The following is a 13689-nucleotide window of genomic DNA, read 5'->3' as shown; positions in this document are numbered from 1 at the left end:
CAACACCCCCCCCCATATTAATCTGCTCTATTGAGGTCATTCAGGTTGTTAACAGGAAATAAGATCTTTGGGTTTTTGTGCTTAGAGAAGATCAGAGAACTGCTCAGGTCTGACATAAGGGATTTAATGTGTGTCCTCTGGACCTTATAGTGTAGTGTGGTAGTAGTGCAGTGTTCTATCACTGAACTATCTCCCTGGTCCAGGAAATAAGATTTAAAAAATTTTTTTTATCTTTATTATTTGTTGGATAGAGACTGCCAGAAATCAAGAGGGCCAGGGAGATAGGGAGAGAGACAAAGACACCTGCAGCACTGCTTCACCGCTTGTGAAGTTTTCCCCATACAGGTGGGGTCCAGGGGCTTGAACCCGGGAACTTGTGCAGTATAACGTGCACTTAACCAGGTGCGCCACCCGGCCCCCCCAAAATATCTTTTTTCTTTAAGTTATACCCTAATAGATCTTCAGCAATTTCCCCTCCTATGTAATAAACCTAGACTCTCCATTTTGTCACCGTCACCAGTGAACAAAGCTCTACTCCACCCTGCACAGTACATACTCCAAAGCTTCAGTGCACTTTGTGAGTCGCCCTGGGGGATGGGCGCGGGATAAAGGGCCTGGGGGGTTTCCCGGGATCCAGGTGACAGGACGCCTTGTGTCTGGCCTAGATCTGAGGGAGGATGAGAGGAGAAAAAAGCCGGAGGTGGGAGTGACAGCTTAGTGGTCAGGCAAAGAGACTAAAGCCTGGGGTTCAATCCCCCCTGCGCCGCCTTACCCAGAGCTGAGCAGTGTTCTGGTTAAAAAAGAAAAAAAAACAAAACAAAAAAACGGCCCTGCGATGTGCCTCCTGCCCTCCAGGCTGGCCCGGCCCGGCACCCGCAGGAGGGCGACCTCTTGGGCCCGCGCGCACTGCCGGGCGGGGCGGGGCGGCGGCGCTGACGCGACCGTTGCCATGGGAACCAGCCGCCGGCTCCAGCGCCGGAGCTGAAGCACGAGCTGCAGCCGGCCGTCGCCTGCCCGCTCGGGGCTCTGGTTCGGGGCGGCAGGGGGACCGGGCTGAGGGAAGGAGGGGACAGGTGCGGCCTCGGAGCCCAGACCCGTGCCGCGCGCCCTTGAGCCGCCGCCGCAGCGAGGAGCCGGCACCTCGCCGAGTAGCCCCCGCCCCCGCCCGCGCCCGCCGCGGCCTCAGCCCGGCCCGGCCCCGCGGCCTCCCCGTCGCCGCCGCTCTGCCCCGCTCGGCCGTGGCCCGGGTCCCGGAGGCCCAGCCGTGGCTGCCATGCTGCCCAGCTCCATCCAGATTTCCGGGGAGCCGCTGTCAGGCGCCGAGGTGCGGGACATCTGCCGGGGCCTGCGCGACAACGCCGTGCGCCTGCTCTCGCTGCGCGGCTGCCGTCTCTGCGACCGCGACTTCGGCCGCATCTGCCGGGCGCTGGCCGGGGCCACGTCCCTGGCTCAGCTCAACCTCAACCTGGGCGTCGTGTCCAGCCCCAGCCGCATCAAGCTGCTGGCGGAGGCGCTGCGGACCAACCGCTCCATCCAGTCCCTCTTGTGAGTGATCCCCTGCAAGGGTCCCAGGACTGCACCCTCCAGGGCCTCCCCTCAGCCGGGCTCCCCACCGCCCCGCCCCGCCCCGCCTGTCCCGACATCACCCGCCTGCACCGCCCCTTCCAGCACGAGCCTCCGACTGCACCGGGCAGCCCCAGCCCCGGCAGGAGCGGAGCGTAGCACCCCACCCAGTCCCCTCACTGACGTCTAGGGTCCAGCCCCTCGGTTCCCAAGGAGGAATGCTTTCTTGGGCATGAGAGCCCCTGCGCCTGCACAAGAATCTCCAGCTGCCACCCACACACCCCTTCTCTGCCTTCTGGCCAGGATCCAAGTCCTGGTCCCCCAAAAGACACCTGATCCCCCTTCTACCAGCATTCCTTTAGAATCTAGGATTGTCTTTTCCCCTTCCCTCCCCGGGCTTCTCCTAAGTGCTGTGTCAGAAGTGCTCTTTCCCTCTAGGGTTCGCAGAAAAGGAAGGTGCCCCTTCTCCCTACAGATAGGGTTGATGCTGCCATAACCTCTGCTCTCTGTCCCCCTACCCCCACCCCAACCCCTACCCCCAGTCTGCATGGGAGCCCCCTGACAGATGCTGGACTGGCCTTGCTGAACCCAGCGCTGGCCCTGCACCCAGCCCTGGTGGCTCTGGACCTGGGGGACTGCATGCTGGGTGATGAAGCCATCAACCTCATCTGTGGCCTCCTCCCCCCAGATGGGGCCAAGTCTGGTGAGCAGGGTCCTGTTGGGACATGGGCTGGTGTGGCCTTGATGGACAGTCAAAGTGTGGAGAGTAGGAAGCTGCAGGCTGACAGTGTGGGTGAGAATGGTTTTTTCTAGTTCTTTTAGGAAGGAGGATTGGGAATTGGGCAGGATAGAGGCTTAGGAAGCCTGGCTGGGGTGGACAAGAAAGGCCTGGTTTTCTAATGACCCCAGAGCTCCGTGACGGGATTGGGGTGGCTCCTGTCCACTCGGGACACCCCAGAGACCAGGTAGGGGAGGTGTCTGAAGAGGGCCTGACTTTCTCCATTCTGGCTTCTTGGTTGATGCTGCTCAGGCTTGAAGGAGCTCACTTTGAGTGCCAATCCAGGCATCACCCCTAAGGGCTGGAGTCGCCTCGCCATTGCAGTGGCCCACAGCTCCCAAGTCCGCGTCCTCAATCTGGATTATAACCCCCTGGGTGAGGCTCGAGAAAGTCCCCTTCGTTTCTCACTGTCCCACCCTCATCCAAAAACCTGGGACCACTGATTGCCGTGGTAACCCCCACACTGAGCGAGGGAGGGAAGAGGCTATAGAGAGGAGCCCCCTGGGAGGTAGGAGAGGAGTCATCTGTGTGACGGTCAGCAAGTCAGAGCATCCCCCGGCCTGGCTTACGTCATTCCCCCTCCTGGTCACCAGTCAGTCCCTAGCATTTCCTGGCCTGGAGGTGGGAACTAAGGTTGTCAGGAGACAAGTGGGAGGGGGTGGGGAGCAAGGTCTGCAGGTCTGTGCTTAACGCAGATGTGTGGGTGTGTGCTGTCTCCTCAGGTGACCACGTGGCAGGGATGCTGGCGGTAGCTGTGGCCTCCAGTCGCACCTTAGAGGTTCTGGACTTGGAGGGCACAGGGCTCACCAACCAGTCAGCTCAGGTAAAGTCTTCGTGTGTAGTGAGGGCCAGGGTTTCGGGTGGAGGTTAGTTCTGTTGAACATACTGAAGGGTGACAGGTTGGAGTGTGAAGAGCAGTCTTAACTGTGTCCATCATTTTACATATTCTTCCCCACTTCAGACCCTGCTGGACATGGTAGAGAATTACCCCACTGCTTTGCGGAGCCTGGTGTTGGCTGAGAACAGCATTAGCCCAGAGCTCCAGCAGCAGATCTGTGACCTCCTCTCTGAGGGGGAGGAGGAGGAAGAGGTGGCAGGAGGGGCTGGTGACACCCAGGACCGAGAGAGAGGGCGGGAGTCTGCCGCCCGCCAGAGGGGCAGCAGCTCCTGGATGTGCCCTAGTGGTAAGAGCCCAGGGGTTGGTCAGAACCAGATCCAGAAGAGGCCTGGAACCAGGGTGGGGGGGAGTTGGGGGTAGAAAACTGAGGCATCTCTCACCTATTTGTGGCCCCCAGTGGAGGAGTGAATGGTGATCTGAGCACCTTCTGCCCCTCTACAGATCCCAGCTCTCAGATGGTGCTAATGACATCAGGACTAGGGGACAGTCTGTTGGCTGAGACCGAGATGTGACTCTCCCCATGAGCTACTGCACATCATCACAATTGTCAACGTCACCGGCACTTTGCCCCAGTTATCAGGGTCAGGCTCTGTTGGGCTTGTGGGGTGGGGTGTGGGTGGGTGGGTAGCTGGGGCTCTGGCAGCTCCTAGCTTTGTGATGGAAGGTTCTGGAAACTGAGCAACAACCTTGGGGGCACTCCAACCCAAGGCAATACCTCTGTACTTGGCAGCTCTGGCTGCAGCCCGCTGGCTCGGAAGAGATTTTATCAACTCTAAGAGATTTTATGAACTCTACAACCTTGAGTTTGGCTGTGGTCACTGGAGGCTGGCAGGGGAGGAATGGGAACTACCACTAGGGGGCAGTGTCCTCTCACAGACCAAGCTCCAGGCAGCTTTGAAAGCCTGATGTCACTAACAGGTCCGACTCTAAGCTCAGGCCTCAGACTGCCCCATAAGGATGACAACTAAAGCAGAGTTCACCGCCATGGTTAAGCTGGACTAAGCCCACCTCAAGGATTCAGAGGCCCTGTCAAAGTTACTTGAGATACAACTCCCACTGCTTGATGCTCTGCCCTCAGGAAAGTCCCAGAGTGGGGCAAAGCATAGTTACCAGCAAAAACTAGGGCATGACAAGAACTGAAGATACTCAAGAATGGGGAGAATGGAAAGAGGAAGGCCAGTAATAGAAAAACTAGGTCGTACTGGTAAAATAGTTTTATTTAATTTTAAAATAGTCGCTGATGTGAAATTTTCCCAAAACTGGGAGTAACAGTCTAGAGCCAAGGTTGAAAGGGGGGCCGTACTTGAGGCCTCTGTATCCCACCCTCCACTCCCTTCCAGAGGGAGGAAGGAAAACAGCTGAGGAGAGCCCTGAGTCACCCTCTCCCTCACTCCGCAGAACCACTGTGCCAGGTCCCCTGAAGGCAACAGCTTGTGCAGATTTTTTTTTCTTTTTTGGGGGGAGGGAGAAGGAAACAGGCAGAAATAGAAACTGGAGGTTAATAACAGCAATGATACCTCCCCAAAGTAAAAATAATCAAACTCATGAATATAAAAGGATGAAGGACAAACACTGATGTCATCAGCCTCAGTTCCCCCCAAACAGCCCAATTTGGGCTGAGCTGACTGGAAGAGAGGTCTTGAGCCCCAGCTGCATAGAACCCTTGAAGAATAAATATTCCAAGGGCGAAAAAATGAAGAGGCAGGTTGATGCCAGTTGCAGTGAATAATGCAGCTGAAAGGCTCAGTGTGACCACAGCCTAAACTACCCAGAGGCAGCCCAGCTGTGCAGATGTGGAGGGAGGAGAGTTCAAGGGCTCCGACTGGACCGGTGCCCTGAGCTGGAAGGGCACGGGCTCCTTGCAGTCCCAGTGCAGCAGTGGCAGGAAGGCAAGCAGGGGCCCTAGTTGAGCAGGTTGCCCTGCTCCTGGGCCTGGGTCAAACTGTCCTTGCGGTGCAAGTGGTGCACCCCCATCCTCTTGGGGCTGCGCTGGGGGCGGCTGGCACTAGGGAGTGGTGGGGCCCTGCCCTCAGTATGGGGAGTGCCCAGGCTCTCCTCCGTGCCACTATCATTGGGTAGCAGGCTCTGGCGCTCTTCATCAGGACTGACAGGCAGGTTGAGTTCTTCCTCATCCTCTTCCCTGGGAAAGCCGGAGCCAGATTCTGTAGGCAGCAGAATCCCACCCTCAGAAGGTGAGGAATAAGATGCATGGACCTCCTCCTCTCTGTCGGTGGGGCTGAGAGCAAAATGGCACTGCAGCTCAGGGAGTGTATCACGCCCGAAGGCTGTGCGCTGGACCACCGCAGCCGGTGGTGGAGTTCGGTCCACAAATGCCCGCTGCCAGCTGGCCAGCAGATCCTCCTCAGAGCTGGCAGAGCTGGCAGGGGTGCTGAGTGTTGCAGGGGCAGGGCTGGGCCGATGGTGGGGGGAGGCCTGAGCTGAGGCAGGGCTGCTGGGCACAGGACTGGGGCGGGCCCGCTCACTCCCCTCCTCCACCAGGCTCAGGGAAATGGCCTGGCGGGTAGCATAAGTGCAGTTGGGCAGGGGGCTGTTGCGGGGGATTCGAACCTTGTCCTCAGAGAACTCTATCACCTTGCGGCCAGGGTACAGTGGGTGTGGTGGAGATGGGGTGGGGTAAGGACTCAGTTTCTCAAAGGTTGGCAAAGGCAGCTCCTCTTCTGGGGAGCCCCCTGCGGTGCCCAGAGAGTGGCACTCCCCATTAGGTTGTGGGGTGGGGCTGCCAGGGCCTGGGGGAGTGGCTGGGTCACCAGGGGCACCCCCACTCATGTCCACATGCACAAAGACATCTTCAGCCAAAGGGCGCCCAGCACTGCCTGACTGGACGGAATTAAGCAGTAGAGATTCTGGCTTCTCCAATACTCTGGCAATGACTGAGGTGGGTACCACAGCCCCTGGAGCTAGGCTGGGGGGAAGGCTCACGGTGGAAGCCTCTTGATCACTATGCAGATGTTTCCGAACCATGTCCTGCAGTTCACAGGGCAGCTATGGTAGAGAAGCAAGAGTAGGACAGGGAGCCATGAATGAGCCCAACCTAAGATAGTCTGATGCACGGCAAAAATAACAACCACCATGTAAGTTCCGCTATGCGTTTGGCACTTTGCTATCTTCTGTTCACAGAGCACATACCCAGGTGCATCTTCATTTCAGGCTCAGTGGGGATAAAATACTTTTGAATGTTTTAAATTAACAGGATGGGACTGGAACCTAGAATTGGTGCTATGGGCCAGTATCCTCAAAATTCTATCTCACACCATCTCAGAAATAGCTTCTGACCAAACTGGGTACAAGGCTGAAAGTTAAGTACTGACTAGTAGCCTTGGAAATAATCCCAGCCCTCCAGACTCCATCAACCTTGGATCTGAGCCTCTGGGGTCTAGAGTACCCCTTGGGATAAGAAGATCAGATGGCCCTGATCCTCTCCCAGCATTCTCCTGGCTGACAACTCTGGCCACCGAGCCCTCCTTCTTGCATGGGATCCTGAAACTCAAGTCCTTCTCTCCTGTCACTGTTCCAAAAATACCAACAGGACCAGCCCACAGCCCTAGTGATGGGCCTTCAACAATCCTCGTTATACCAACCAGTGGCAGGGTGGACTAACTTGACATGTGACAAGGGGGAGACGAGGCAGAAAGGGAGAATTACAGGCAGGCAGATGGAGATGTATAGAAACAGGTATTAGGAGAGCCCTGAAAGGTTGGCAGGGCGAGTGCCCTACTCACATCAGCAAACTTGTGGTTCCGGAAGTGGGATTTATTGCACTTGAGCAGTTGCACAGCCAGGTTGCAGTCCAGCCGGTACCGCTCCTGCAGACACAGAGCTGATTCAGAGCCTGGACCAGGACAAAGTCCACCACAGGCAAGGACGGTCCCCCGTGCACTCACATTGAGCTCCTCCAGCTTGTTGATAGTGTTCTTGGCATCCAGCAGCTTGTTCGTCAGCTCCACGATCTCCCAGTCCAGGGTCTTCCTATCCATTTCTGCCTTCTTGATCTGAGGCACGAGACTTATGGTGAACCCAGCCCAGACCCCAGCCAGCCCTTCCTCCCCTACCACCTCCTCCCAGACACAGGAAGCCACAGGTGCTAGGGCAGCCAAGGCAGACGAAGTAGAGACAGGTGATGGACAGACAGACGACCAGACACCTCGCCTGCTCTCTGGGCTGGCTGTGGGGTGGGGATGTCAGAGCGTAACTTCCTGCCTTGGGCTCAGGACAGAGGCATTGTAAGTGCTGAGTGAGCTCAAGGGACTGTAGGCACCTGCAAAGCCACTGGCACCTGAGAGGCAGTAACTGTGCTAACCCAGGGGCTAAAGTCCATGTGCAGCTGTTCCCAGGGTCAAGTTATAGATGGAGGAGGGCATGGGGCTGAGTGGCAGTTAGCGACACCTGCGAGATAACCTCGCTGAACAGAGAGAGGGAGCTGCAGTTTCACAAGCAACCTTCTGGTCTTCAACTCACGGACTGGACCTTCATCCCTGCCTCCTCCCCATCCTCCACCCCCACCCCCATACGGCCTTGGGTTTCTGCCACTACAGCCCAGAAACCTGAGTATTAGCAGACTGCCAGATGTCTGCCTCCCAAGAGGGAGACACTGACCACCTTGAACAGGCTTCACATGTGGAGGAAGAAAGCCAGAATCCCATCAATCCCAGAACTCAGCTAAGGAGGAGGCAAGGGAGAAAACACACAAACTCAGACGCAACTGCAAAAATCCAGCTGTGGCTAAGAGAGGCCTGAGAGGAGAGTGCAGCGGCAACGGGTGGCAGCATGAGGGGAAGACGAGGAGAGGAGAGAAGAGAAACAGTGTGAGCATTAAGACTATCCTGGCTTACATAGCACAGTGCGGTCCCCTCCCCGCCACTGTCCCACCCCCACCTCTCCAAGCCCCGGGGCAGTGTGGCACCCCCTTGCAAGTCCTCGCCCCCTGCTATGCTGTGAGCACCGCGCCAGACAAACTGCTCTCCTGGGCAGATTACCAGCGTGTGCAGCTTGTCTTCTAGCTCCTGGTTGGTCCGCTGGGAAGCTGTGTAGCTGTTCTGCAGCCTACAGAGAAATACAAAGCACAGCCCTGGGTGTAGATCCTATTCGCTTCACCCCACTTAGCCCCTCCTTGATAAGTTATCTTGGGCAAGATAACATCATTCTCTTCCAAAAACGGCTTTCTTATCAGAATCAGATGATCTCTGAAGCCTCTTTCAGCTAGCCTAATGGACAGGGAGATATGTGTATGTATGTACTGGCCCATGTTCCCACACCTGCGGAACTTGTCCTTAAATTTATCCAGCTCCTCTCGGCTCTGGCCCAATTCCAGCTCCAGACAGTCTTGACCAATTTCTAGCTCACGTTCCAAGGCTTCGGTGCGCCTGGTGGCTGAGGCCAGGCGCCGGCGTAGCTCCTCATTTTCCTGCTGCAAGAGCCTGGCAAGGTGAGGAGCCAAGAGCAGAGAAACATCAGAGAAAGAAAGGCCAGCCCAGGAGTCCCAGGAAGGCTTAGGGAGGAGGGAGGGGAAGTGGCATGAGAGCCAGTAAATGCAGGTAGGAGACTCAGCCTGAGTCTGGGACAGCATTTCCCAAAGGCCTGTCTTTCTGAGGGCACAGCCTGGTATGGAGGACTGAGGGGACAGAGAGCATGACAGAGGACAGTCCAATTCCCTCCGCCTACCCCACTGAAGAAGAATGAGGAGTCAGAACTGGGGGAGGGTTGGGCATGGGGGAGTTATAGTTCCCTATCTCTGGTTACAGCCCAAGCAGCCGGCCAGCAAGTATTCCAGCTCCAATTTCCGTACTGTACAATCAGGCGACTCCATTATTAATCTCCTGGAAATCCAGCCTAGCATTGCCTTCCTCTCCAGAGGCCTCATGTGGCTCACAGAAGGGCTTCAGGGAGGCAGCTGGCACAGGAAGTCCAAAACAAGGACTCTTTGGAAAGAGCAGGCTACTCAGAGCCAGCCAGCCCTTTGATAGAAGGTTCTCTTGGAATGAAATCTACATTTCCCAGAAGGAATATGTTTAATATCAAGTCTCCTTTACCTCCTTCACAGAAAAAGCCCAGCTATCCCAACAGCTTCTCCTAGAGCCAAGAGGAATAGAGTTGGGGTGGAGCAGAACAGCCTTTTGAGCAATGGGTACTCACTTCATCTTCTCTGCATCAGTCAGGTGCTCCTAGTCACAAAAGAACAGAAGACTGAAGCTTAGTTATGGAACACTGACCTGCTTGGCCTACCTTCCAAAAAGCCCTGAGAATGGTCATGTCTGGAGTCCAAATGTGGGCTAAATGGCCATGGAGTGATGGAAACAATCCAGGAATACAAAGATAAGTCTACATTACTCTCCCACAACCAGGAGACCCAAGAACTCTTTCCAACCCTCACCTTTACCCACACCAGTTACAACAGCCCTCTTTTTCTTAGGCCAGTTACTTCTAGTACCCATGCTACCCACCCCCTCTTTAATATTTATTTTTTAAAACTTATTTTATTTGATAGAACAGAGAGAAATTAAAACGGAAAGGGAGTAGAAAGAGACAGAGAGATAGCTGCATAACTGCTTCACTACTTGTGAAGCTTTCCTCCTGCAGGTGGGAATGGGGAGCTTAAACCCAAGTCCTTGCGCATGATGATACATGGCCTTAACCAGGTGTGCCAACACCTGGCTCCCACCCCCCAACCTCCAATGCTACCTCTCTATTCTTGAATTTCGGGCTCTTAGAGACCCTATAGGCATGGCAAAGGCCATCTAAGAGGTGAAGTGGTCAGGGGAACTTCAGTAGGTATCTGAGTCCCAACCAAGCCCTCCTGGCCCACTGAGAACGACAGGAGAGAACTCACATAGACTTGGGCAGAATAAGCACAAGGATAATGGAAAGCACCTGCCTAAGCCTGACTGAGGGGAGTGGAATGTCTTGTCTTGCTTTTTTTTTTTTTAAAGATTTTATTTATTGATTGATGAGAAAGATAGGAGGAGAGAGAGAAAGAACCAGACATCACTCTGGTACATGTGCTGCCAGGGATTGAACTCACAACCTCACACTTGACAGTCAAGCACTTTATCCACGGCGCCACCTCCTGGACCACTCTTGCCTTGTTTTTAATCTTTTCTTTCATCTTCCTCTAGGCCCACATTTGTCATGGCCCAAGTTCTGGCAAAGGGAAACCAAAATGGAGCCCATTCTTGATGTAGCTGATTGCTTCAGAACACCAGGAATGAGGCAGGAAATGAACAGGCAGGAAATGAGGTGAAGGTCACGATCATAGACTTTGGAGTCACTGACCTTGGATTTGGTCCTGTCTTATCACATACTGGTTATATTAACCTTGATTAAGACTTAGCTTCCTCCTCAACAGAACCAGAAGACCACTGGTAGCACTTGACAATCCCCGGTCTAGAGGCCTGAGAGGCGGCACAGTGGGTGAAGTGTTAAGATTCTCAAGCATGAGATCTTGAGTTTGATCCCTAGCATCATATATGCCAGAGTGATTCACTGGTTCTCTCTCTCTCTCTCTCTCTTTCTTCATGCCTCCTCATAAGTAAATCATTCTTCAAAAAAATCATACTTGGTCTTGCCTTGGGTTGGCAAAGTAGTTCACAACCCAGGACTGAACCTGATCCTCACTATACTGAAGGACGTGCTATGGTCTCTTTCATATTCTCTCTCTCTTTCTTTCTCTCTCTGTCTCTATCTCAAAACAAATAAAAATGGTCTTTTTATTTAATGTACCCTGAACCAAAATGGGGAAGTCATGACATTTTTGCCCTGAATCTAACCAATGTGGGTCATCAGACACTTGCTGCTCAGCATGTGCTATGTTTCAAGTTCTGCACTGTGCTCCTTGCACTGTGACAGAGCAGACACACAGCATGTGGTGAATAAACCAGTGATACTCACCACCCTCTATAAGTAAGCTTAACTGGGGATATGGAAGGAGTTTCTGGAGACTGTTCTGCCTTAGACTGAAGAAGCCCTCCACTCTCTCTGCCTAAGTGAGCACTGGTCCTCATGTGAGTATGACCTCTGAGGAGCTCCTCTCTCTTTCTGTCTCTCACTCTCTCTCCCCTGCTCCTTCTCAGCCTAACATGTAAATGTTCTCAATTTTCTTGAATGAAGCTTAAAATTCCTGGGGGGAAAAAAAAGGAGGCCTCCTAAAAACACAGTTCCAGGCCATGGTGATAAGATAATGGTTATGCAATGATATTCATCCCTAAGGGTCTCTGCTCCTAGGTTCAACTGCCACCATCACTCAGCTCTAGTTTAAACAAGCAAGCTAACAAATAGAACAAAGGATGCAAGAAAAAGAAAAGAAGAAGAAGAAGAAGAAGAAGAAGAAGAAGAAGAAGAAGGAGAAGGAGAAGGAGAAGGAGAAGAAGGAGGGAAGGAGTTGAGGAGGAGGAAGAAGAACTTAACATGATTCCTAGCAGGCAACATATTCAACACATTACCCAAAGTAAAACCAGAGGAAGAGTCAAACTTTTGGCACAGCTGGTCAGGTGGGAATTAGCTGAGTGCTTGTCCCAGAGGGCTCACAGGTCAAATAGCTCTCCTCACTAATGGAGGGCCAAAGTCCTAGCCTCCAGCAGATTAGGACCTCTCTGTCTGGCTGAATGCCTCTTGCAGAAAGAACACTATTACACAGGATAATTTCTGTTAGCCTATGAAGACTTCAGGAACATATATATTCACATCTGTCTCCTAGGAGCCTAAACTTCCCCACTGCTGTGGTAAGGATACCCTAAGCCTGTATCAGCAACACCGCATTCTCACCCCAACTCAAGAGACTAGCAGTTGCTTCAGGAAGGATAAGCCAGCCTGATACCCAGCCTTGGGATATGCCTCTGTCAGCTAAAGCGAGGCACCAGTCTTGCTGACCTCTTGCTCGAGACGGGATCCAGGAACTTCTGGCCGCAACTCCCGATGCTCAGGTGGTGCCTTGCGGTAGGGTTTCTTAGCTGGGGCTGCACTGGTCATTCTGGGAGGTGAGTGCTCCTCCACCTGCTTAGAGGAAGCAAGGAAGGAAGAGGAGAAGGAGAAGGAGGCTCAGAGTACCAGAACAGGGTATGGGTCCAGCAAGTAGGAATGGCAGCATTTAGTAATGACACCAGGAAGAGGGGACTGTGCCCTATGGGAGGCAGAATCTAAAGGCCAGCCAACACTCTCCTGCCTTGAGTTTCAGAGGGAAAAGCTGCTATTTCTTAACTCTAAATGGGAGGTGAAAACAGAACCAGCTTTAGGGTTGTTGTGATGATTATGTAAAGATTAGAATAGCACCTGGCAATTAGGAATTTTACAGAGTTAGTTTTTAAAAAGTTACAGCCAGCAAGTAGATATGATTATGTTCACCCAACCCAGATTCCTCAGTGTGCACGGGACAGTGATAAAGGAGTCCTCCCAGTTCAGAGGCCTGGAGGTCAAGCCCCTCTGGCTTCCACCACTCTCCTTTCACCAGGCCACCTGCTCTCATCACCTGCCAGTCTCGCCAGAAGAAAGCCAAGTGGGGGTGGGGTGGGGGCACAGGCCTCACTCGGGACATACCGTCTGTTTGTCGGCAGCTCTCTTGGTTCCGCTGTCCTGGAGTTAGCCCTGGACTCTCCGCATCCCACAGCCCTCCACTTCCTCTAGCCAATAGCTCCTGAAATCAGAGAAGGGCAGAAAGTAGAAACCAGGTGTCAGCTGCCTGTCAGTGCCACAGGCCTACCAGCCTGCCTGCCTAGTTGGAGACCCAGAAATCTCTTCAGGGAAAGTTATGGGAAAAAGGGATCTGATGGGAAAGTGGTGTAGGCAGGAGAGAACTGGAAACACTAGGCTCCTCCCTTTTCTGTGACAGCACTGTCACAGACCCAGTCAGGTCACACGTGTCTATGTATGTGTTCATGATGGATTTGCAAATAGGTCTAGTCCTCTCCCTATACTATCTGCCCAGTTCATTACCCAGATTTCTGAAAGACTATCATCTTTGGAAACAACAGCCAAAAGTCCAGTAGGGACCAGAGAAAATGCTGGAAAGAAGACTCTTGACATTGCTTTCAGAAGGAACCCAAAGACTGCTTGTGAATCCAATGGTAGTAGACACATTTTATTTTTTTCATTTTTTAAAATATTTATTTTCCCTTTTGTTGCCCTTGTTTTTTATTGTGGTAGTTATTACTGTTGTTGCTATTTATATCGTCATTATTAGACAGGACAGGCAGAAATGGAGAGAAGAGAGAAAGACAGAAGGGGGACAGAAAGAGAGACACCTTCAGATCTGCTTCACTGCCTGTGACGCGACCCCCTTGCAGGTGGGGAGCCGGGGCTCGAACCAGGATCCTTATACCAGTCCAGTCCTTGTGCTTCGCGCCACATGCACTTAACCCACTGCACTACTGCTGGACTCCCGGTATACACCTTTTGAAAAAGTATGTATATAAATATATATATATATATTCTTTTAATTTACTTA

At 53.3% G+C, this 13689-nt stretch overlaps 2 protein-coding genes across 7 annotated transcripts; one reads left to right on the top strand and one right to left on the bottom strand.

Moving 5' to 3' along the window:
• The first annotated feature begins 748 nt into the window (after positions 1-748).
• Positions 749-4036, top strand: LRRC73 (leucine rich repeat containing 73). The gene is made up of 6 exons (XM_007530419.3): positions 749-1545; positions 2106-2266; positions 2594-2716; positions 3064-3164; positions 3303-3525; positions 3681-4036. The coding sequence occupies exons 1-6, from the start codon at positions 1274-1276 to the stop codon at positions 3749-3751; spliced, it is 951 nt and encodes a 316-aa protein (XP_007530481.1). The 5' UTR covers positions 749-1273; the 3' UTR covers positions 3752-4036.
• A 402-nt stretch (positions 4037-4438) lies between these two features.
• Positions 4439-12790, bottom strand: TJAP1 (tight junction associated protein 1). Of its 6 annotated transcripts, none has more exons than XM_060189866.1 (8): positions 12783-12790; positions 12120-12242; positions 9390-9418; positions 8234-8300; positions 7961-7990; positions 7142-7249; positions 6980-7063; positions 4439-6242 (listed from the first exon to the last, which is right to left on the bottom strand). In XM_060189866.1, exons 2-8 carry the CDS (start codon positions 12216-12218, stop codon positions 5142-5144), a joined length of 1518 nt encoding a protein of 505 aa, XP_060045849.1. In that variant the 5' UTR covers positions 12219-12242; positions 12783-12790; the 3' UTR covers positions 4439-5141. The 6 variants fall into 6 exon arrangements, with proteins under 6 accessions (XP_060045849.1, XP_007530483.1, XP_060045850.1 ...); XM_007530421.3 differs by lacking the exon at positions 12783-12790 and adding an exon at positions 8513-8674 and having other exon boundaries at positions 12120-12236; XM_060189867.1 differs by lacking the exon at positions 7961-7990.
• Positions 12791-13689: the final 899 nt, after the last annotated feature.

Source organism: Erinaceus europaeus, chromosome 4 (genome assembly GCF_950295315.1).
Source record: "Erinaceus europaeus chromosome 4, mEriEur2.1, whole genome shotgun sequence".
Classification (NCBI taxonomy): domain Eukaryota; kingdom Metazoa; phylum Chordata; class Mammalia; order Eulipotyphla; family Erinaceidae; genus Erinaceus; species Erinaceus europaeus.
This window is presented reverse-complemented; position numbering and strand designations above follow the sequence as displayed.

Coding starts and splice junctions, on each gene's coding strand:
- LRRC73 (XM_007530419.3), top strand. CDS start 1,274: ATGCTGCCCAGCTCCATCCAGATTTCCGGGGAGCCGCTGTCAGGCGCC. Junction 1,546..2,105: donor CGCTCCATCCAGTCCCTCTT/GTGAGTGATCCC, acceptor CCCTACCCCCAG/TCTGCATGGGAGCCCCCTGA. Junction 3,526..3,680: donor CTCCTGGATGTGCCCTAGTG/GTAAGAGCCCAG, acceptor GCCCCTCTACAG/ATCCCAGCTCTCAGATGGTG.
- TJAP1 (XM_016191439.2), bottom strand. CDS start 8,823: ATGCTGTCCCAGACTCAGGCTGAGTCTCCTACCTGCATTTACTGGCTC. Junction 7,991..8,233: donor AAGACAAGCTGCACACGCTG/GTAATCTGCCCA, acceptor CTCTCCTCTCAG/GCCTCTCTTAGCCACAGCTG. Junction 7,064..7,141: donor ACAAGCTGGAGGAGCTCAAT/GTGAGTGCACGG, acceptor CTGTGTCTGCAG/GAGCGGTACCGGCTGGACTG.